Source organism: Geotrypetes seraphini, chromosome 18 (assembly GCF_902459505.1).
Source record: "Geotrypetes seraphini chromosome 18, aGeoSer1.1, whole genome shotgun sequence".
Lineage (NCBI taxonomy): Eukaryota > Metazoa > Chordata > Amphibia > Gymnophiona > Dermophiidae > Geotrypetes > Geotrypetes seraphini.
Window position 1 is genome coordinate 39,640,575 of NC_047101.1, and position 26,046 is coordinate 39,666,620.

General features: G+C 39.1%; 1 protein-coding gene across 1 annotated transcript in view; it reads left to right on the forward strand.

Moving 5' to 3' along the window:
• Positions 1-26,046, forward strand: part of LOC117351862 — a 279,785-nt gene that overhangs the window by 9,873 nt on the left and 243,866 nt on the right. Inside the window, exons 3-4 of the mRNA XM_033927710.1 lie at positions 8,048-10,513; positions 13,208-15,652. Of these exons, the coding sequence (XP_033783601.1) occupies positions 8,048-10,513; positions 13,208-15,652 (4,911 nt within the window). The remainder of the gene's footprint in view (positions 1-8,047; positions 10,514-13,207; positions 15,653-26,046) is intronic.

Consider the following 26,046-nt stretch of genomic DNA (forward strand, 5'->3'; position numbering starts at 1 on the left):
TGAGGAAGGCTGTCCCAGCAGAAACATGGATCATGTTGGGGTCCAATCTATACATTTATATTTTTATGCTTGGTATGATTTTATACCTGCTATATTTGATGTATATGATACACAAATATGTCTTGAATGCATGATGTTTTAATAAATTGTTTGTCCTTACAATAGTTTGACTCTGTGTCCCTTCCCCACTCCTTTTTCTTTGCTATATCCTATACGTGGGGTTATTTATTTATTTGTATTGTGTGATGAATTTTTCAGACCAACATGCCACAGCTAATATTAAAGTAAATAGATTATCCAAAAAGGGATGGAGAACAAAACTGAGAATACCATCATGTTTCCTTATAGGTCCCTGATGTGCAGTATGTCTATACCTTGAGCACTGTGTCATTGTGATCACTCTGTATAAAAAATGATATAGCGCAACTTTAAAAGGTTCAGGGATGGGCAGCAAATGTGATAAAGGAAACATATCTCTCATGAAGAGAAACTAAACAGGTGAGGGCTGGTCAGCTTGGAGAAAAGACAACTGAGAGTGGATATAATAGAAGTTTATAAAATTGTTAATTGGGTGCAATAGTTAAATATGCAATGGCTATTTAACCTGTCAAACAATACCAACTCAAGAGGTTATTCCATAAAACCTATGACCAGAAGCTTCAAAACAAAATCATACACAGTTTTCTTTTTCATGCATCACTTAATTAAGCTGCCAGTTGATGTGATCATGATGACCAACATAGAAAGATTCAAAAGATGATTGGACACTTTCCTGGAGTAAAAGTCTATAACAATGATTAGGCAAGTGGACTTGGGAGAACTATTATTTACCCTTAGAAATTAGCCATAAGAAATACATATTCTAAGAATTTCTTAAATATATTTTTCACTTAGATATTGTGTAATAGAATATATGAATACATGGGATAAATACTGTTGTAATGTGTTCTACTTCTGGGCAATAAAGCAACAAAAGATGAACAACTTGGAGAGGAATAGAGATTTTTTTGTAGTCAATGTGTTACTTTAAGAAAGGGTGATGGATACATGAAAGAACATCATAGGTGAAGGCAAAACAATATCAATTAAATGTATACAACCCTTACTTATGACTGTTAGGTGCCAGTGACTCATTTTTGAGTCCTAGCAACTTGATGGACATCGTCAAGTTTTCATGGCAGAATACTGAATAAGATTGCCAGGCCTTTCTTCTGCATAGTATAAATTCGATGTTGTTGCCATAGTCACATCAGATGTGATCATCTGTCTCCAACACTGCCCATCTTCTGCTACTCAGATGGGTGGAACTTCGTTAGTCTAATATCGCCACTGAAACCTGTCCGCCTTGGGAGACCCTGCTGGTAGTGAAACTACCAATGGCATAGCTTCCAGCTTCTCATATGTGTGCAAACCCCAGTGACACACAAGCCCATGTACCATGACTGGAATACTTTTCAAAATCCTAAGTGAAGTAAACCGATACAAGTGGATCGATTTTTCACTCTGTTAAAAATTACAAAAACTAGAGGACACTCAATGAAGTTACAGGGAAATACTTTTAAAACCAATAGGAGGAAATATTTTTTTCACTCAGAGAATAGTTAAGCTCTGGAACACATTTGCCAGAGGTTGTGGTAAGAGCAGATAGAGTAGCTGGTTTTAAGAGGATTTGGACAATTTCTTGGAGGAAAAGTCCATACTCTGCTATTGAAAAAGACATGGGGGAAGCTACTGCTTGCCCTGGATCAGTAGCGTGGAATGTTGCTACTCTTTGAGATTCTGTAATCTTGCTATTCTTTGAGATTCTGTATGGAATGTTGCTACTCCTTGGGTTTTGGCCAGATACTAGGGACCTGGATTGGCCACTGTGAGAACAGGCTTCTGGGCTTGATGGACCATTGGTCTGACCCAGTAAGGCTATTCTTATTTTCTTATGACTAAACTAATGCAAATCTGGAACTCCTACCCCCCTACAAAAAAATTTATTTTAACCTTTTTTAGCTTTGTAAACCAGCCAGGCACGTCAATGGTCGGTATATTAAAATTTAATTAAACTTGAAACTTGAACTTGAAACCATTATTGCAGTAGAAAAAGAACATATAGAGTCTAGATGAGTCATGCGGTTGTTATCTATGTCTGCTGTATTTTATCATAACTTGGTTATAATTCTCAGTAAGAAAATGATTATTTAAATGAACTAGAATCAACAATATTAATTTATTATGTGGAAGTTAATGTTAATATAATAACATTGATCCAAATTTACATCTACTGCTTGCAGTCACTTTTAAGACAGTAATTATTTCACAGTTTGTAATCTTATACCTTAGAAAACATTAAAAATGCAACAAATGCAAATACCCCCAACATATGCAAAATCTTATGCACAACGTGTGCAAGCATCTTTACTTCAAACAGAAGCAGATTGTGAGGAACTACAGAAGGACCTTGCAAACTGAAGCACTAAATAGTCCAATGTGATGCATGTAAGGGAAAAAAAAAATTCTAATTCTAAATACACTTCTGTATTTAGGGCCACAGTTCATGAAAAGAATCTTGAAGTCATTGTTTATGGTGTGTTGAAATCCCTGCTCAGTATGTAGTGTGCAAGTAAATAGATTAGGCACTTTTCCTATTGGAGATGAAATGGTTGGGAATGGGTATGACATTTATAAAATCATGAGCAGGGTGGAATAAGAAAATAAGAAATGCCCAAAGCATTTTAGCTTAGTTCTCTTACCATTTGCATTAGAAATTGGCAGCTGTGATACTCCGGAAGTTCTTGTGTATGGCACAATTGTGTCATTCAGCTGAGTTAATTTGCTCCAAACATCATTCTTGGACAATAAGCAGGACCCCTGAGGAAGGCAAAGAGTTGCCGAAACGGCCCATGTAGGGTCCGGTTTTTATTCCGTGAGCATTGTGTGTGACACAGACTTTCTGTAACTTATTTTGTTTATTACATTACATTACATTACATTAGGGATTTCTATTCCGCCATTACCTTGTGGTTCAAGGCGGCTTACAAAAGATTTATAAACGGGGTTACAATGGAGGAACCGATGATAAATTAGAGTGGTAAATAGATAATTTCGGGGCAAGGATAAATACAGTTTACATGAAGTGTGTAAATGGAGGTTACATTAGTAGCATAGTTGTTATTGCTGGTGTAGTGAGGGTAGATTTTTTGTCTATTTTTTGTTTATATCATATGGAGTTTTGTGTACTAAATATTTTATATTTCAAAAAGTAACAGGACTAGTAGACACTACATGAAACTAACCAAAACCAGATTTAAAACAAATTAGAGAAGGTTTTTTTTTTCTGTCAGTGCAAAATTATACTGTGGAATTTGTAACTGAAATATGTGATCACAGAATCTAAGTTAGCTGGATCTAAAAGGGTGTTCAATAAACTACTGGGAAAAAGGGTCCATAAACAATTTTTATCAAGTAAGACTTAAGGAAAGTTCCCACTTATCCCTTGGAGTGAGCTAAAAGGAATGGGCCTACTGTACTGAATCTGCAAGGTAGTTCCAAATGACTGGCACGGGTCACTGTCAGACAGAGTTTACACAGACCCAGCATAGAATGCCTTATATTCTTGCATTCTAACATTTTATATCAAAATAATATTATTTCATTTTGTGATATAAATTCATTTCCTCTTATTTTTGTAACCCTGTAGTTTCTTCCTGATCCTTTTAGTCTCCAACAAAATCAGAATTGGGGCTGAAATTATGGGTGTCAAAGCCTACATTAATACCTACCAGAACATTTTTCTTCTAATTTTTATCCCTGTGTAACATTCTTGGGACAGAGACCATTCACCAGGGCTCCCTCTAAAACCCTGTCCTTATAGATCTTGAATCTGACCACTAGGTAACACACTTGAGCGATGAGCATGACTTCCTCCACTATTGGCACTGTTCAAGATATTTCATCTCATTCAAAACCACAGTTGACTCAAGAAACAGAAGACCTGACTCAGGAGTAGAACCATGGAAGAGAATAGGATGATAAAATGCATTTTCACCAATAATAGTGATTGGTTCTAAATTTAGGGTGCTTTGTATTGGATTATTCAAAGACAAGGTTGTACACAAGATCTTTGTAATAATAATTAAATATAATATATGTGAATATTTTTTCAAGAACTAAGGCTCTCTTTTACTAAGGATGGACAGAGGAGACCCCATAGACATCATATATCTAGATTTCCAAAAAACCTTTGACAAGATACCCCATAAACGCCTACTTCGGAAACTGAAGCACCATGGGGTGGAAGGAGACGTACATAGATGGATCAGAAACTACTCGGATTGGAGGAGGGTCACGAGTGGTGTCCTGCAGGGCTCGGTGCTTGGGCTGCTGCTATTTAATATATTTATAAATGATCTAGAAACAGAGACAAAGTGTGAGATAATAAAATTTGCGGACAACACCAAACTATTTAGTGGAGCTCGGACTAATGAGGACTGCTAAGAATTGCAAAGGGACTTGAACAAACTAGGGGAATGGGCGACGAGATGGCAGATGAAGTTCAACGTTGAGAAATGTAAAGTATTACATGTGGGAAGCAGAAACCCGAGGTACAGCTATACGATGGGAGGGATGTTATTGAAGGAGAGTACCCAAGAAAGGGGCTTGGGGGTAATGGTGGACATGACAATGAAGCCGATGGCACAGTGCGCAGCGGCTGCTAAGAGAGCGAATAGAATGCTAGGTATAATCAAGAAGGGTATTATTACCAGAACGAAATAAGTTATCCTGCCGTTGTATCGGGCGATGGTGCACCTGCATCTGGAGTACTGTGTCCAATATTGGTCGCCGTACCTTAATAAGGACATGGCGTTACTCGAGAGGGTTCAGAGGAGATAAAGGTATGGAAAACCTTTCATATGCTGAGAGATTGGAGAAAATGGGACTCTTTTCCCTGGAGAAGAGGAGACTTAGAGGGGATATGATAAAGACTTACAAGATCATGAAGGGCATAGAGAGTAGAGAACAAGAGGGCATTCGGAAAAGTTGAAAGGGGACAGATTCAAAACAAATGCTAGGAAGTTTTTCTTTACCCAACGTGTGGTGGACACCTGGAATGCGCTTCCAGAGGGCGTAATAGGGCAGAGTACGGTACTGGGGTTCAAGAAAGGATTGGACAATTTCCTGCTGGAAAATGGGATAGAGGGGTATAGATAGAGGATTACTGCACAGGTCCTGGATCTGTTGAGCTGCCGTGTGAGCGGACTGCCAGGCACGATGGACGTCAGGTCTGACCCAGCGGAGGCATTGCTTATGTTCTAGCATGCGCTAAATGCTAACATGTGCATGTTAGTCTATGAACACGTTAGCATTTAGTGTGTGCTAATCAGTTAGCACACCTTAGTAAAAGAGGGGGATAAGACTGAGAACATTTATAAGCAAACTGAAAATTTATTTCTTTTAGAGCAAGATTAAGCATAAAATCAAGCAGGAAGAGCAGTTACAGATAGGATCTTTGAGCAAGGATAATAGGATACACTAGACAAAATTTTTACTAAGTTCACTTCATTAAATTTACTCACAAATGCTGGTTGAAACAAAGTCCTTCAGGTGGAGAGGAGACCACATGGCCTAGTTGGAGAGCTATGCACATGGCCAAGCACATGGTCGATGAGAGATGTTGCAGCTCGATCCAGGCCTGGTCCGAAGGAAGAGGAAAAGAGAGAGAGCACTGGCACATCTTCCAGCTTTATAGATGTGGCTGGTTCCCATGATGCATCAAAACTCAGGGGCAGTCTCTGGCATCACATCCAATCATAGAGCAGGGCATCACTTCCAATCATCATACAGCAGGGTGGTCTTGTCCTCGGTGAGGTCATGATTAGATTTTCTTACAGACTGGGGGGTAGGAGTATTGGCACACCCAGTCATGCTTTTGTTTATTCTGCATCTGGTCATGTTTTTGTCCTTTACTTAACACTATCTGAAGGTAAAATGGCTCAGTCCTTTCTTTTGTAATAGGTGCATTTAACACAACACCTGGATCAAGCAAACTTAAATTATTTACCTCCAACAAAACTAAATATAATAATTGGGAATATAAGATAAAAGCACACATTCTATTAAGGATGCAATTACTATAATAAACTATATACAAAATACTTATTGAACCTTGAAAGAAAGGAAGAGAAAGAAAAGAGGAAAAAGAGAGAGAGGAGATAATATAAAGAAAGAAAGAGAGACCATTTTGTGTACGGAGTGTGGTAACATATGACAAAGTGGTATTTGCAGATAATATCACGCTACAATACAATACAATATTATACAATACAGTACCTAGCATAACTATTATCTTTGACTGTAAATACTGCAGGGATATCTGTAACAGACAGTATTCTGCCTTGTTCAAAATGGACTTTTCTTCATGTAGAGGCAATTCTACGATTTGGTTTCTCCATTTAGGCACTGATGCTATGAAGTGAGAGTCTATTCTATATTGGTATCTAAACATTCAGGTATTGAATACTAGCATAACTGCTGTTAGTGCACCTTACATTTATATATCTGCAGTTATATGAGCCATATACAGAACCTAGCATAACTATGGTCTTAGACTATAATTACTGCAGGGATATTCGTAACTGACAGTATTCTGTAAGTTACCTACATGGAAGCCTCACACATGTCCTAACTCATGCTCTGCCCATCTAAATGTAGCTTCCTACTAACCCATCCAACCAGAAGTGAAAGCAAATCAGAACCACCATGTTGCCTTCCAAATGTCACAACCCACCACCTCATCTTGGAAAGGGATACTTGATGTCCCCTCTTTCTAGTGAGCAGAGGGTGCCATCAATAGGGTGCCATCTGTCCCAAAGCTTGCTCTTGATAATATACTCCAAAATTCCTTACATTTACAAATGTGAGACCCCCAACAAATGCAGACAACTCCCTTTCCTTATAGTAGGCCAGTCATTCAAAACAACAGATGCAAAGATTGAAAAGTCAAGTCAGATAAGTTTTAAGTTGTAGGAAAACAGCAATTGTCAGGTCTACTAAAGATTTTAAAGATATTCATAATTGTTTTCTATCATAAACTGATTAAAGCTGTTAGACCAGTCAAAATTCCAACCCATCTCAAAAGTCCCTCCAATAGTGCAGAGCGAAACACTGAAAAAGAAAGGGAAAAATAACCAAAAAAGAAAAAAAGGTGGTGAAAAAGATATATTTAAAACCATCTTCCTCACACTTTCAGTGACATATATACACATACATATATGTGCATATACCTACCAACACACCCACAAACACATTCCAGAAACCAGTTACCATTCCTCACTTTTTTACATCCCTAAACATATCCTCCCACTGATGTCCACAGATGCTGACACAGCCACACATAAGCACCAGTGCACTATATAGCCCAACTAACTTTGTGCACACACACATCTCCTCAACTCTCATTACCTCATTGTACACACATGCCGAAACATACAGCCTATACCAACTACAAACATAAACCTATAAATCTCATGCCCAACCATGGAACTTATAACCTCACCACTATGCACATACATTTGCTCCCACAAATGCCACCTATATTCCCATGCCTCCAAACACACATTCATCATAACCACTCCTTTTTCTGATGCTTAGGTTGTGATTTTTTTGGAGAGAAGGAGGTAAATAAGCTAATGCTGCTATATAAATATCATTACTATAATTCTCTTCAGCATCTTGTTACAAGCAATAAATAACAATAAATCAGTCACTAATTGGATATTTCAAGTAAACTCTAAAACAAATAAATCTATTTCTTCAATTCCATGTTGTAGAATCTTGACTGCGCATAAATAAAACAACGAAAGATTTGTTTCCCTAATGACGTTGCAGTTATTGGTTGTGACTCTGAGTGTCGCTGTTCACCAATCAGGCACTGAAATACAATAAGAGATCCAGCAGTCTCTGCACTGCCAGTTCACTGCTGAAGAGCATAGAAGAAAAGGTCAGACATTAGCTTATGGAGCCCGAATGCAAGAGGGAATCTCACAGACAGAGCTCATAAATTGTCCGAACCTGGGGTCTTTCTTACAAATATCGGAATTCCTTGCCACTCGACAGAGAAAAAGACCTTAAAATGCAAAGAGACCGGGGATCAAAAGAGATGCTGCTATTTTGCTGGATTATCGTTACAGCTTGGGGAAAGGTTTCTGGGCAGATTCGTTATTCCATTCCAGAAGAAATGGAAGAAGGATCGTTTGTAGGAAACGCTGCAAAGGACTTGGGATTGGATTTAAGAGAATTATCGACTAACGGAGTCCGAATTATTTCTCGAGGTAGGACACAGTACGTTGCTCTCAATTTAAAAAATGGATATTTATATATCAGTAAGAAAATTGACAGAGAGCAGCTTTGTAAACAGATGATTCAGTGTTTGTTAAATTTAGAGATTTTTGTCGAGGGTACAGTAAAACTCTACGCAATCGAAATTGAGATTCAAGATATCAATGATAATTCGCCGAGCTTTCTAAACCAGGAAATAGTCATCAAATGCAGTGAAACAACACCCCCGGGAACACGATTTATTTTACCTGACGCTCAGGATCCAGATGTGGGGATTAATTCTCTACAGAGTTATCACCTTAGTGAAAATAAACATTTCTCTCTGGATGTACAAACGGAAACACATGGGGTGAAATACGCCAAACTGATTCTTGATAAATGGCTGGACAGAGAAGAACAGGCTGTTCACCATCTGGTCCTTACGGCCAGTGACGGAGGGGATCCAGTCAGATCCAGCACAGTGCAAATCCGTGTCATTGTTCTCGATGCAAATGACAACTCGCCAGTTTTTGCTCAATCCGTATATAAAGTGGATGTTTTAGAAAACGTGCCCGAAGGCACTGTGGTATTAATTATAAGTGCCACAGATCAAGACCAAGGAACACATTCAGAGATAACCTATTCGTTTAAAAAAATTACAGAAGAAGCTTCCAGAACTTTTCAGCTAAATTCGAAGACTGGAGAAATATCAGTTATAGGAAAGCTGGACTTTGAGGAATCTGAATTATATGAGATTGAAGTTGGAGCAGAAGACGGTGGGGGTTTAACGGCTCTTTCTAAACTTATATTTCAAGTTATTAATGTCAACGATAATATCCCCGAAATTTCAATATCATCGTTCGTCAATTCTGTAAAGGAAGACAGTCCTATTGATACTCTAATTGCTCTTTTACAAGTAGAAGATAGAGATTCAGGAGAAAATGGTCAAGTGATATGTTCCATTCCAAGAACTCTTCCATTCAAGTTGACTAAGTCGTTTGGCAATTATTACAGTTTGAAGACTGATAAAGCCTTGGACAGAGAGCAAGTTTCCGAATACAATATAACGATTACCGCCATTGATAAAGGAACCCTCCCTCTGTCTACAAGCACAAGTATATTCCTGCTAATTTCTGACATTAACGATAATCCACCTACTTTTGATCAGACATCTTATACCGGTTACCTAATGGAAAATATACCGCCGAGAACTTCCATTTTTTTCACAAAAGCAACAGATTTAGACTGGGATCAAAATGCCAAAGTTACTTACTCCATAATAGAAAATCATGCTCTTAAAGTACCTCTGTCATCCTACATCTCCATTAACCCAGAGACCGGAGTTATCTACGCACTACAGTCCTTCGACTACGAGCAATTCAAAGAACTTCAAATTCAAGTGAAGGCTGAAGATGGAGGATATCCGCCTCTCAGTAGCAACGTCACTGTTACTCTTTTCATAGTCGATCAGAATGATAATGCTCCTCAAATCCTATATCCTTCCCTTCCCACCGATGGTTCTACTGGTGTAGAGTTGGCTCCTCGTTCCTCTGAGCCGGGTTATCTCGTAACCAAGGTAGTGGCTGTTGATGCCGACTCCGGACAAAATGCCTGGCTTTCCTACTCACTTCTGGGAACTACAGAGCCAGGACTCTTCACGGTTGGGCTTCACACTGGAGAAATCAGAACAGCTCGTTCGTTTCTAGGCAAAGACGTCCTCAGACACAATCTTGTCGTATTGGTGAAAGACAATGGCCAACCTTCTCTCTCTGCTACAGTTACTGTCACTGTGATGGTAGCCGACACCATTTCTGAAATGATTTCTGGGTTGAGCAGTCTTTCAGCTCCTGCAGATACGGAATCGAGCCTCACATTGTATTTGGTTATTGCGGTTGCTGCTGTGTCCTGCTTGTTCTTTATTTTCATAATAGTGTTGTTGGCCCTCAAGCTCCATAAATGGAAAGACTCGGCAATGTTTGAGTCTTCCGATTTTAGTTTCAATGCTGTTCCTACTTCTCAGTTCGTGGGAATAGATGGCGTCAGAGCCTTTCTTCAGTCTTACCCTCAAGAAGTTTCTTTAACCACAGATTCTGGGAACAGTCAAAGCAAATGTCCAAAATACTCTAATACGCCCAACCATATTTCAGAACAACAGGATTTCTTCTTACTTTCCGATGATTTCAATAATAAAGATCAAATCTCAGTTCAGGTAAGTTTGAAAACTTTGATTTTCAGTTTCAGTGTATTATTTATAAGCTTTTTTTTTTTTTTTTTTTTTAAACTGCATTTCCAATTAAACAGCAATGATTAACATAGAACAAAAATAATAGCAGACTAGTATTACATTCATCAACATTTCTTAATAAAAACAACATTTCAACATCCATTCTACAACAGAACTGCAAAATGTGCAATTAAACAATTATAAAACAAAATAACCAAAGCATGTAAAATAACACTTTTAAAACACATGCACCCTGATATTAAATAACTAATGAAGCATGCACTTTTCTGTAAGAAATATCTGAACAAATGTGGCAGCCTTATAGAGTTATGTTCCTCAAATTTCATTTTGGTGGATAAATACAATATGTTTGCTCTAGGCTGAAATGTGTGATCAAGGCATCTAAGATTGCTGGATATAAAAAGGGGGTTTGATAAACTCTGGAGAAAAAGTCCAAGTCAATAGTATGCATCTTCAAGCCTTTCAGTTTTGTTGAGAGATTTTTATAAAACTCCTTTTGCATACTATGAGAAATATCTATATGTGATTGCACCATATCCTGGGGGGGGGGGGGGAGGGGTCTGAAGCTCCAGTACTACCATTTCAATATTTCTGGCCTGCTTACTTTTTAAGGCATTTGGGACTCAGTACAACAACCCATTGGATATCATCATGACAATGCCTTCAAAAGCAATTTTCAATGTCCAAACTGATCTTCCCATGAGTAGGAGATAACAGGTCTCTGCATTTGGCCTCTAAGTACAAGAGTGTCTGCTCAAGCCATCATCTTGCATGTGTGCAATCCAGAAGTCCCACATAAGTGCAATCCAAAAGCCCCTGGAGAAAAAGCCCATATGAGTTATTAGTAAGGAATATTTAGGAAAAACTCCTTCTTATTCCATGTAGTGAGCAAAAAGGAATGGGGGTATTGTTTAGGATCTGTTGGGTAGCTCCAAATAACTGGAGAGTTTGCAGAGATCAATGGACCTATGCTATGATACAGCATATCATGTCTTATTTCTAACATTTTACATCAACATAGTATAATATAATTTCCAAGATGTAAGCTTGTTTCCTCTTATTGTTCTCACCCAGTAGTTTCTTCCTGATCCTTTTGACCTCCAGTTCAATCAGAATCACAACAGATATCATGGCACCAAGAGCTTTTATTCACATCTACCAGATTTTTCTTCTAGGTTTTGTTGGGTTTTTTTTTGAGGGGTGGAGGGGGGGGGGGCAAAAGTTGATAGTCTGGCCATTGAAATGACAGTCTGGGTTGTACAAGTAGTCCATTCACTATAGTTCTTTCTAACACCCAACCATGTATCATGACACTGTTATAACATAGAACAATGAAAAGACATGGGGAAATAGCTTCAGCAGCAGACAAATGGTGGTGAAAAAAAGATACATTCAATAATGGCTCCCCCACACTTTCAATGACTTACATACAGACATATGTACACATGGAAACACACCCACACATACTCCACCTACACAATCCAGCTGCCAGCTACCACACAACCTCCATCCTTACATATCCCTATTAACCTTTACCCACATATTCAGTACATACAAACACACACACACACAAAAACACACACACAATCCTATATACCTCCTGCCACCTGAACCCTTACTCCCTATAGCCCTAACACCACACATATTCCTACACACTTAACACATACACACACACTCATCACATCTTCTTATGTTTCTTCACAACCCTCCCTTAGCCACTGCACCCCCTCCAAAAAAAAAAGCCCCCACATAGAACCTATACTACCTAAATGAGCGTCGGGAGCACGAAGGAAAAAGCTTCTGCTGCTCCCGGCGCTCTTTGAATCCCCCACCGGGGGGAAGCTCCGCCCCCATTACCCGACTCACCCAATGAGGGCAAGGCCCTCGCCTCTGACGTCAGGGGTGGCGTCCGAGGGACCCGTGGGAAGTCGGGAAATGGGGCAGAGCCAAGGACCGAGCTCCCTCCGGGCAGCTGCATGCTCGGAGGGCCGTCGCTGCCGGCATTACTACCTGAAAATATATACTCCACATAAGCCCATAAATCACATACCCACTATGGAAGATAACTTCCCCACTATGTTCACACACAAGCTGCTTCCACATCATATACCGTCTCAGAAATGCCACCTATATTCCCAAACACATATTCCTCATAATCACCCCTTTTCTGCCTCTTTAGTTGCGATTTTTTTTGTGTGTGAGAAATAAGCTAAATCAGCTGTATAAATCTCGTTCCTGTAATGGGAAGAAACTATTTCACTTCACCATCTTGCTACATAGAAAAAAGAATAATAAATCAATCGCTAAATGGATATTTCAACAATAAAACAAAGAAATCCATCCCTGCAGTTTCATTTTCTATAATGTTGACCGCGCCTAAATCAGAGAAATAAAGAGGAAATAAGTGATTTATTTTTCCAGTAACGTTGCAGTTATTGGTTGCGACTCTGAGCGCCGCTGTTCACCAATCAGGCGCTGAAATACAATAAGAGATCCAGCAGTCTCTGCACCGCCATTACACTCCTGAGGAACACGTAAGAAAGGGTCAGACGTTAGCTGAATACAAGAAAGACTTACAGACAGAGCTCACAGATCTGAACCAAGGGTCTTCCTTGCAGACGCGTTAGATAAATATCGGATTCCTTCACAGTTTGGTAGCGGAGAGGAAACGACAAAGAGAAGAACCGAGCCAAAATGCAAGGAGACCGGGACTGGAAAAATATGGTTCTGCTTGCCTGGATAATCATTACAGCCTGGGAAATAGTTTCTGGGCAGATTCGTTACTCCATTCCCGAGGAAATGGAAGAAGGATCGTTTGTAGGAAACGCTGCAAAGGACTTGGGATTGGATTTAAGAGAGTTATCGGCTCGTGGAGTCCGAATTATTTCCAGAGGTAGGACGCAATATTTTGCTCTCAATTTGAAAAACGGATATCTGTATATCAGTGAGAAAATTGATAGAGAGCAGCTTTGTAAAAAGATAAACCGGTGCTTGATAAATTTAGAGATTCTTGTCGAGGGTACAGTAAAACTGTACGCCATCGAAATTGAGATTCAGGATATAAATGATAATTCTCCTAGTTTTCTTAACCAGGAAATAGTGATTAAATGCAGTGAAATAGCACCGCCGGGAACACGGTTTAATTTGCCTGACGCTCAGGATCCAGATGTGGGGATTAATTCTCTCCAGAATTATCACCTTAGTAAAAATAAACATTTCGCTCTGGATATACAAACGAGGACGGATGGGGTGAAATACGCCAAACTGATTCTTGAGAAATCACTGGACAGAGAAGAACAGGCTGTTCACCATCTGGTCCTTACGGCCAGTGACGGAGGGGATCCAGTCAGATCCAGCACAGTGCAAATCCGTGTCATTGTTCTCGATGCAAATGACAACGCGCCGGTTTTTACTCAAACTGTATATAAGGTGGATGTTCCAGAAAACGTTGCAGAAGGTACTGTGGTGTTAATAATAAGCGCCACAGATAAGGACCTAGGAATAAATTCAGAAATAATCTATTCATTTACAAAAATTACAGAAGAAGCTTCCAAAATATTTGAGCTGAACTCGAGGACTGGAGAAATATCAGTTATAGCAAATCTGGATTTTGAAGATTCTGAATTTTACGAAATCGAAGCCCAAGCTGAAGACGGTGGTGCTTTAACGGCCCTTTCTAAACTTATAATTCAAGTTATTAATGTCAACGATAACGTCCCGGAAATTTCAATATCATCATTTGTCAGCTCGGTAAAGGAAGACAGTCCTGTTGGCACCGTAATCGCTCTTTTGAAAGTGGAAGATAGAGATTCGGGAGAAAATGGCGACGTCATATGTTCTATTCCAAGAACTCTTCCATTCCAGTTGATGAAGTCATTTGGCAATTATTATAGTCTGAAGACGGATAAAGCCTTGGACAGGGAGCAGATTTCCGAATACAATATAACGCTTACAGTCACTGATAAAGGGACCCTCCCTCTGTCTACAAGTACAAGCATTCGGCTGCTAATTTCTGATATAAATGATAATCCACCTACATTTGATCAAATATCTTATACCGGTTATGTGATGGAAAATATCCCGCCAAGAACTTCTATTTTTTCTACAAAAGCAACAGATTTAGACTGGGATCAAAATGCCAAAGTTACTTACTCCATAATAGAAAATCATGCTCTTAAAGTACCTCTGTCATCCTACATCTCCATTAACCCAGAGACCGGAGTTATCTACGCACTACAGTCCTTCGACTATGAGCAATTCAAAGAACTTCAAATTCAAGTGAAGGCTGAAGATGGAGGATATCCGCCTCTCAGTAGCAACGTCACTGTTACTCTTTTCATAGTCGATCAGAATGATAATGCTCCTCAAATCCTATATCCTTCCCTTCCCACCGATGGTTCTACTGGTGTAGAGTTGGCTCCTCGTTCCTCTGAGCCGGGTTATCTCGTAACCAAGGTAGTGGCTGTTGATGCCGACTCCGGACAAAATGCCTGGCTTTCCTACTCACTTCTGGGAGCTACAGAGCCAGGACTCTTCACGGTTGGGCTTCACACTGGAGAAATCAGAACAGCTCGTTCGTTTCTAGGCAAAGACGTCCTCAGACACAATCTTGTCGTATTGGTGAAAGACAATGGCCAACCTTCTCTCTCTGCTACAGTTACTGTCACTGTGATGGTAGCCGACACCATTTCTGAAATGATTTCTGGGTTGAGCAGTCTTTCAGCTCCTGCAGATACGGAATCGAGCCTCACATTGTATTTGGTTATTGCGGTTGCTGCTGTGTCCTGCTTGTTTTTTATTTTCATAATAGTGTTGTTGGCCCTCAAGCTCCATAAATGGAAAGACTCAGGAATGTTTGAGTCTTCCGATGTTAGTTTCAATGCTGTTCCTACTTCTCAGTTCGTGGGAATAGATGGCGTCAGAGCCTTTCTTCAGTCTTACCCTCAAGAAGTTTCTTTAACCACAGATTCTGGAAATAGCCAATACAAATTTCCAAATAGTACATACTCAGCTGCTGTCACCACTACCCACACATCTGAAGAACAGGATTTTTTCTTACTCTCAGATGACTTGCTAGACAATAAGGATCAAATCTCAGTCCAGGTGAGTTTAACATTCTTTTCTTGATTTTTCATTTTCAAACTATTTTTTTTTATTTATACACTGCATTTCTCATATTCAATGGAAGGCATTTACAGCATCCGTTAAAATGGAATATAAATCATAATAGTAAACACAATACTTACATAATACATTTCTTCAACATTATTTGATAAAATAGCCTTCTCACATGTATTCAGTCATAGATTTGCAAATTACCTGAACAATCATGAATCCAAACAACCTAAGAAGGTACCAGTAAAATTACAAAATTAATGCTTAAGACAAAACAGCATGCATGCACCCTCAATGTAAGAATACTGTACATTGAATAAACGGGAAGTCTTATCTATGTGGTGGAAGAGTATGATAAAATATTATTGGAAAGAATTATTGATATTTAGAACAACTTCACAATGAGAGAGGTGAAAGTAAAACTGTGTCAGAATTCAAGAGCCTATGAGATAAAGACTGATGATCCCTACTTTTGACCAATCTAAGATAAATCTCTAGATAGAGTAGGAAATGTATTATTGCTATAGGAAGCAGAAATAGTCTAGAATAGATCCATCAGTTATCTATGTTTGCTTTATTAGTGTCATATCTGAGTTATATCTCCCTGTAGACCCAGTAAATCTAATAGATTCAAGGGAAGTGGTGAAGAGGAAAACAGTGATGGAATTCGAAAAAAATGGGATAAACTTGGAGGATATCTAATTAGAAAATGAAGGATTTAAATGACAGAACTAAGGCTGATATTGGACAGACTTGTATGGTCTGTGTCCCATATAAGGTGATTCAGTGTAGGATGGACTGAGGAGGGCATCAATTGGAACGCCACTAAAATGGATGTTACTGGCCAGATTTTACGGTAGATATCCTGCAAACAACTGGATAGTTGAATAGGCTGGAGTGAGCCTGAACAGCAATTTCAGCATTTGGAACCTAGGACAATACCTGGTGAACTTTACAGTCTATGGCCCAGAAATATCAATGAAGAGACAAGTTAATTTAATCTTGCATTTTTAATGGGTATAACTAATGGGCAGACTGGATGGGCCATTCAGGTCTTTATCTGCCATCATTTACTATGTTACTATGTTAATGTATTTTAAAAGTTAATGTCAGTGTAATATAATTCATCCATCTTTACATCTCCCAGTTACTTATTTATTTCTTGAATTTTCTATACCATTCTCCCAAAGGAGCTCAGAACGGTTTACGTTAATTTATTCAGGTACTCAAGCATTTTTCCATTTCTACTGTATTGTATTCGGTGTAGGATGTACATACTGTATAAATGGTGAGGCAGCAGTTGTTTCACAAAACTTGCATCCTAATGCTTTCAATAACATCAAACACAAAATTATGATGAATTGCAGAATGACCTGTTCAGGCCTGTCCAGATTTGGGCATCTAGTGGCATAAATAAATTTACAATGCAAAGTGATGCAAATAGGAAAAAAATAATCCTATGTGAACCCAATGCTAGGTCATCCGAGTCAAGATCTTGTAATCATTGTTGACAGTATGTTGAAATTCTCAACAATTTCTGGTAACAGTGGAAAAAAAGCAAATAGAATAAAATAGGAATGTATTTATTTACTTATTTTACTAGTTTTATATACCACTTCTTCATTACAGAGCAGCTTATTGTAAACATTAAAACACTAACCCCCTCTTTTACGAATGTATAGTGCGGGTTTTAGCACCGGCAATGGCGGAAACTGCTCCGACGCTCATAGGAATTTTATGCATTAGTAAAAGACGGGGTAAGTTAAAAAAAAAAATAGCAAAACATGGACGAAATTTAGGAGGGGAGGTAGAAAGTGTGGGAGGGAGTACAAGGAGGATAATATGTGAAAAAAAGAACAAAATATGGGTGAGCTGAATATTGTTAATGGGAAATGTTATTGGGAAATTTTCCTTTATGTACCCTGTTTGGCTTGCTCAATATAAATGAGCTGAACAAAAGTTAAATCAATAAAACATTAAATACAGTAACCACATTTATGCTTGTGAAAGGACTACATTGGTAAACAAATTTTAAATTTCTTACAAAACATTAACATATCACTTTCCTGGTTGCATAGGGAGAGGTATGGCCAGTAGGAAAAAGGAGGTATTGATACCCCTGTATAAGACTTTGGTGAGACCTCATTTAGAATATTGTGTACAATTCTGGAGGTCGCACCTTCATAAAAATATAAAAAGGATGGAGTCGGTCCAGAAGAAGGCTACTTCATCATAAGGCGTATGGGGACAGACTTAAAGATCTCAATCTGTATACTTTAGATGAAAGGCAGGAGAGGGGAGATATGATAGAGACGTTTAAATACCTACATAATGTAAATGCGCATGAGTCGAGTCTCTTTCATTTGAAAGGAAACTCTGCAATGAGAGGGCATAGGATGAAGTTAAGAGGTGATAGGCTCCGGAGTAATCTAATCAGGAAGGATTCCAGAAGACTGGAAGGTGGTGAATGTTATGCCAATCTTCAAGAAATGTTTGAGGGGTGAGCTGGGAAACTACAGACCGGTGAGTCTGATCTTAGTACCAGGAAAGATGTAGAGGCGCTGATAAAGGACCACATCATTGAGCACCTTGATGGACACGATCTGATGACAACCAGCCAGCATGGCTTCAGCAAAGGAAGATCTTGCTTGACGAACTTGCTGCACTTCTATGAGGGAGTAAACAGGCGGATAGATAAGGGTGGATTTTCAGAAGGCGTTCGACAAGTTCGGCATGAATGACTACTTCAAAAAATTGCGAGCCATGGAATCGAGGGTGAAATACTCACGTGGATTAAAAACTGGCAAGCGGATAGGAAACAGAGTGGGGGTAAATAGAAAATACTCGGACTGGAAAAGCGTCAACAGAGGAGTGCCGCAGGGTTCGATGCTTGGACCCATGCTCTTCAACATATTTATAAATGATCTGGAAATTGGTACAAAGAGTGAGGTGATTAAATTTGCAGACGATATGAAGTTATTCAGAGTAGTGAAGATGCAGGAGGATTGCGAAGACCTGCAATGTGATATAAACACACTCGAGAAATGGGCTGTGACATGGCAAATGAGGTTCATCATGGATACGTGTAAAGTGATGCAAATCTTATAGACAAATACAGGATGTCTGAGGTGGTACTTGGTGAGACCTCCCAGGAAAGAGACATGGGAGTACAAGTCGATGGTTGACAAGTCGATGAAGCCATCCGCACAATGTGCAGCGGCGGTGAAAAGGGCGAACAGAATGCTAGGAATGATTAAGAAGGGGATCACGAACAGATCGGAGAAGGTTACCATACCACTGTACTGGGCCATGATATGCCCTCACCTGGAATACTGCGTCCAGCACTGGTCGCTGTACATGAAGAAGGGCACAGTACTATTCGAAAGGGTCCAGAGAAGAGAGACTAAAATGGTTAAGGGGCTGGAGGAGAAACTGGGCCTCTTCTCCCTTGAAAAGAGGAGACTGAAAGGGAACATGATAGAAACATTCAAGATAATGAAGGGAATAGACTTAGTAGATAAATACAGGTTGTTCACTCTCTCCAAGGTAGGGAGAATGAGAGGGCACTCTCTAAAGTTAAAAGGGGACAGATTCCTTACAAACGTAAGGAAGTTCTTCTTCACCCAGAGAGTGGCAGAAAACTGGAACGCTCTTCCAGAGGTTGTTATAGAGGAAAACACCCTCCAGGGATTCAAGACAAAGTTAGACAAGTTCCTGCTGAACCGGAACGTATGCAGGTAGGGCTGGTCTCAGTTAGGGCACTGGTCTTTGACCTAGGGGCCACTGCGTGAGCGGACTGCTAGGCACAATGGACACAATGGTCCAGCAGTGGCAATTCTTATGTTCTTATGTACAGAAAGAGTGGTAGATGCATGGAACATTCTCCCAGAAGAGGTAGTGGCGACAGAGACTGTGTCTGAATTCAAGAGAGCCTGGGATAGGTTATGTGAGATCTCTCAGAGAGAGAAAGAAATAATGATTACTATAGATAGGCCATTTGGCCTTTACCTGCCTTCATGTTTCTCTGTTTCTGATAAAGGAGTTGGAGGCAATTCATTTCAAAGATACAGAAACAGAGAAAATGATGACTGATAGACCATATGGCCTATCAAATCTCTTTATCTTTGCCAACTATCAAACTCTACATTATTTTCCTCTCCCTTAGAGATCCTGTGTGGTTGTACCATGTTTTCTTGAATTCAGATATAGTCCTTGTCTCCACCATCTCTGCTGGGATACCATTCCACATATCTATCACTCTTTCCATAAAGAGTTATTTCCTTAGATTGTTCCTGCATTTATCTCCCTCGGCATTCATCCAATGGCTTCTTCTTTCAGAACTTCAACAACTGAAAGGGGTCTGTTTCCTGTACTTTTATTCCACAGAGGTATTTAAATGTCTGTATCATATCTCCCCTCTCCTATATTTCTTTCAAATAATATATACTGAGACTTTTACTTCAGTCCATATGCTTTATGATTAGGACTACTGATCATTTTGATAGCTATCCTCTCTAGACTCCATCCTGCTTATATTCGTTTGAAGGTAGTATCTACAGAATTGTAAGCTGTACTCCAAACGATGTCTGAATAGAAACTTATATGGAGGCATTATCATCTCCTTTTTCCTGGTGGCCATTCCTCTTCCTTTTAGCTTTTGCAGTCACCTCTTATATCTGGTTGGCCACCTTAAGAAGATCAGATATGATCACCCTTATTTTTGTGCATAGAATTACTTTATTCACTTTACTGTACTGCTTTTTTAGGCTTTTGTAGACCAAATGTGTAACCTTGAATTTGATCAAATCCACGCACAAATATTGAAATTATTATCAAGGTGCCAAACCATTCAATTTATAAATATAGCCAAAATATGAACTTACTTAAGGCTATGAAACCACCTTGTATATGATATTCAGAAATATTTTTTAGAATTTTTTACCAATTTTTTACCCGACCCTCAGTGGCACCACTCAGGACTCAAACTTCTCATTGTCCTGAGCTTTATGTGTCTGCTCATCATCGGGACATTTTTCATAAAGCTTTCCACTATTTATATTTCTATTTATATTTTTCTTATAAAGATATTTTCTCATAAAGATAAATACTTAGCTTAAAATATGGCTAAGTCTTCCTGGTTAGAGATGTCAGCACTAATGAGGGATGTCAAAGCCGACATGTTTCGCCTCGCTTGCTTTTTCAAGGCTCAATCCCATTAGTCATCTACCTCCGCTGTAACAATCTATCCTTTAATATAAAAAATATAGAAAAATATAAATAGAAATATAAATAGTGGAAAGCTTTATGAAAAATGTCCCGATGATGAGCAGACACATAAAGCTCAGGACAATGAGAAGTTTGAGTCCTGAGTGGTGCCACTGAGGGTCGGGTAAAAAATTGGTAAAAAATTCTAAAAAATATTTCTGAATATCATATACAAGGTGGTTTCATAGCCTTAAGTAAGTTCATATTTTGGCTATACCTTGAATTTGATAGCATTAAATTTTAGCTTGCAAATTCTAGACTATTCTTCAAGTTTCACTAGTTCCCTCCTCAGGTTATTCACATCTTCCAGCATGTCTGCTCTTTTGTAGATTCTGATATCATCTGTTAAGACGCAAACCTTACCCAACACCCTGTCAGAATGGGCCTCATTTTTGAAAAACATAAAAACATCCAAAAAGGAGCAGATGGACCTTTTCCTCACCAAACCTTTCCAATTCACTATTTTGAAACCCATTTTGCAGATGGATTTCTATGGTGGTTGTCTGCAGTATATCTAAATCTAAAGGTGACATGTTGGAGGCTTAGTTTGGGTGGGATTTAGGATTTCGATGTTCAAACATTTTAGAAAATGTTTAGGGCACAGTTTGGACATTTGGGGCTAGACCTGTTTTAGAAATGAATATGTCAAAAAATATGCCCAAACTGACCAGATGACCACTGGAGGGATGAAGACATGTTACCTCCATACTCCCCCAGTGGTCCCTGATCCCCCCCCCCCTTCAAAGCTGTGAATGAAGCAATATACGTCTGCCTCTATGATAACTTCAGATGTTATAGCCAGTCCGAGAAGAGCAGCAAGCAGGACTCAGGCCTACATCTCAGTCTAACTACATGAGCCTTACAAAACCCATCCGAATCCCACTGTACCTACATATAGGGAACACCTACAGTCATAAGGGCTATTGGTGTAGTATACAGTTAGGTCCAGTTGGGTAGGTTTTGGTGGACTCACCCGTACACTATAAGGGGATTATAGTGAGATGTGTACCTGGGCCTTTTATGTGAAGTCACTGTTTTGCCCCTTTGGGTGCCCCACTGCTCTGCTTGGATGTCTGTTTGGCAAATCTGTTACAAATGATGGCCCCTCCTACATCCCAGTGGCTTGTTTTGTGCCTTTTGTTTTTTTGGGTTTTGTTTTGGGTTTTTTTTTTCAAAAATGGTTTAAAAATATAGATGCACTAAGGACACATACATCTAAGAAATTACCATTTTCAAATAAAAAAACAGATTATATAGCCTGGTATAACTATTTTATTGTGCATTGTGTCTTCATGATTACCACTAAACCCAAGTCGGCCTCCTCTGTCGCAACCTCTAGATCCATAACCTTATTTCATATACACTGGGGATTGCGAGGGGCCACTGAAAAGTTCTCAGCCCAATGAAGAAAAGTGTGGAATAACTTGTAAGCTTCGCAGCTCCACATCATTCTCGCCTTCATTCGGCTGAGAACCTTTCAGTGACCCCTCGTAGTACACAGCTTTTCTGACGTTCTCCTTTTCCCCTATTTTTACTTGCATAAGAGCTTTTTCCTATCTGGACATGTTACCAGCCAATCATATTTCACAGACACAGGGACAATCCAAAAACATTATACGCTGATATCCTGCCTCACAATCAGTAGATTTCCCAGAATGCAAAATTTAAAATACCCACAGTAACAAATTGTGTGCTAAACACAGATAATTAATGCGAATTAAGTGATAATGGTGTGGCCAATGTTCTTTCTGAGCTGTGTGGTAAAGCAGCACCGAGAGAAATAAACTACAGTATTTGCATCTGCCTGATGTTAGCCGCTGAGTGTGACTTCAAAGCTTGAACTGGTGCTTTGTTCGAATGACTGTTCAGGTCCCATCATATATTTATTTATTTTTAAAATTTATGAATCGCTTAAATCTAAGCAATGTACAAACCATTTACATCCACAATTTCAAGCACAAACAATATTAGCATAGTTTAACTATAAAGGGGTCCTTTTACTAAGGTGCATTAGCCATTTTAGCATGTGTTAACGCTAATGTGTCCATATAGGCTATAATGGATGCATTAGCGTTTAGCGTATGCTAATGTTTAGTGTGCGCTAAAACAGCAAATGTGCCTTAATAAAAGGACCCCTAAGCTACTAATTATAATAATCATAGATTGTTAAAATGTAAGCTTATTATGCTTATTTTTTATACCGCCTTTCTTCAATGGATAGCCAAGCAATTTACAGAACATTGGATAGTAATCAGGTATTTTTTCCCTCCTGCAGGCTCACAATTTAACTATGGTACCTGTGGCAATGAAGAGTTAAATAACTTACTCAGGATCAGTTGTATTTAAGTAATCTTAAATCTTTCCATTAAAACAACTTATGGATCATTATCTAGTCGTGCAGTTTAGTGAATCAGAGTTAGTAGCTACTCAGAGGCCTTAAAAGCAAACAAAACAATTTCATTGGCTGACGAGAAAGTAAAAATAGTCACACCAAAATCTCAAAGTATAATTCCCCTGGATTCTATAAAAGTGGATGCCCAAAGTTCTAACTAGTATGCGAAATTTGGGCACACAAGTTATAGAACAGAGTTATACCTGTTATAGAGTTTTAAATTAGGCATCAGTTGGCATTGAGTACAGTAATAGCCGTTGTGGTGTTACTTGGTGCTGACTGGCACTAATTTAGAGTTATTTGTATAACTGCACTTAGGAGGCATTCTATAAACTTAGCACCTAATTGCTATAGAATGCAATTACAAAGGGAGTGTGCACAAGAGCAGATCAGGGGCGTGTCTTGCAGGTGGACTCACAAGTTATAGAATACTAGGAGTAATCTAAGGAAATACATTTTTACAGGAAGGGCGGTAGATGCATGGAACAGTCTTCCAGAAGAGGTGGTGGAGACAGAGACTGTGTCTGAATTCAAAAGGGCCTGGGATAGGCACGTGGGAACTCTCAGAGAGAGAAAGGGATAACAGTTACTGTAGATGGGCAGCTCTATGACATCACAATGCAGGTGTAAAGAGCCTTAGCCTATAGGAAGAGGAGATGCAAATGTTAAGAACCTTAGCCAATAGGGAGAGGAGGAGATAATGGTTACTGTGGATGGGCAGACTAGATGGGCCATTTGGCCTTTATCTGCCATCATGTTTCTATGTCTCCACGTGCAACAGCTACTTTTAGACACAACCAGCCTATGACATGCTCATGCCCGTTAGGTATGCAGATGCTGACTTTCACTCTATTCTGTGCACAATTTTTTGCACTTACCCCCCTCTTTTACAAAACTGCGATAGGAACTCAATGAGCGTCGGGAGCAGCGCGGGCCATTCAGCGAGGCTCCATGCGCTAGAAAATGCTATCGCAGTTTCGTAAAAGGAGGCCTTAGTTTTTTGCACACTTTCTTGAATCTACCACAATATGTGTTGAACTATGTGAAATTTTCAGATATGATGAGAACTGAAGTGTTTGTTTATACCGTTGGGATACCAAAGTTTCTAGAGAATTTTCTACAGGGAAAAATGTATGGAAGCTAGATTTCTTAAAGCATCAGATGATGTAATAAGACTTAGAAATAAAAACCTTTCTTTACACTGATTGTTTAACATGATGCTTTAAGGTCCAGCTGAAAAACAAAGATGGCAACTTAACATTGAACCCAAGCATTCAAACCTAGTGTCCATATTTTCTGTTTAAGATATGAATTAGTATATGGGAAAGGGATAGGACTTGTATTCTGCCTTTTTGTGGTTACACATTCAAAGTGTTTAACATATACAGTATACTAAGGTACTTATTTTATACCTGGGACAATAGAGGATTAAGTGAGAAATGCTAGGATTGATCCCACAACCTTGTAGCCTTTTGGAAGGGTGACATAAACTGGATAAATAAACATCTGTTCTTTATGTCATTAATATGTGACTTTATATTCACACTCTAAAAAATAAAAATCTATGTTTACTAAGACAGAAATCTGAGGAAATGTATATAAAAGGGATGAGTGGATATTTATCTGTTCATCTGTCTTTCTAAACAAAATCATTTCAAAATAGGATTGAAATTCACCAAATATGGTATGCAAGAAGAAATGTAAATATCTGAGATGAATCTGAATACCAGAAACATTGAATATGTAGTTTCAGAGAACCAAATGCCCCTCCCCTGCAAAAGTAAGACCCGTTTGTTAGAACTTTAAGAATGCTAAGTACTAATTCAGTCCAACCTCCAACAGAAAAATAAATAATGGTACTCAAAGGCAATTTCAAAGTCAACATACACAGCCTCGTGCAAGTTGCACACGCAACCCACCACTGCATATACTCACCTTCTGCCCTTCGCACACAATACCTACCACATATATACATATACATCTCTAAGCAGATAGTACTCTGCTTCAAGGTACTATCTGGTCTAGCCCCTAAATATATAACTGACCTCTTCTCCTTCTCAACCAATGGACATAAGAGAAGAACACACCTGAAGTTCGTTTCCCCACCGGCTAGAGGATGCAAATTTAAGAGACACCATCAACAACTTCTATCGTATCAAGCAGCCTTATGGGGCAAAGACCTGGAAAAACTAATTACACACACAAACAACTATGGTGAATTTAGGAAACACCTAAAAACATACCTGTTCTCGAAATAACTAGGTAACGAATCTGGACAATAGACTCCATCACAATCCCACCCCCAAATCTGATCTTGTAAACTGTTAACCACTAATCTCTAACTATGAACGTTCCATTCAATTTGTAGAATCTTTCTAATTCATTGTAAACCGCATAGAACTTCACGGTCCTGCGGTATATAAACTGTTGTTATTATTATTATTATTATTAAATGTCTCCATCTCACATTTTCCTACTCACCATGCACAAATCTATATACTCCTATACTCACAAACTAGCACACAAATACCTACACAAACCCACTATCATCATATTGCTAGATTCTCAAACCCACCAAATACACAATCACACATACAATATCCATGTATCACACAAATTTTGCTCAGACACAGCCCCAACCACCCCCACAGATAATGTGCTCCCCCCATACACCAGAGCTGCAATCCCCAAATGCCCCAAATGCATGTTCACCTCCCCAGCTGTA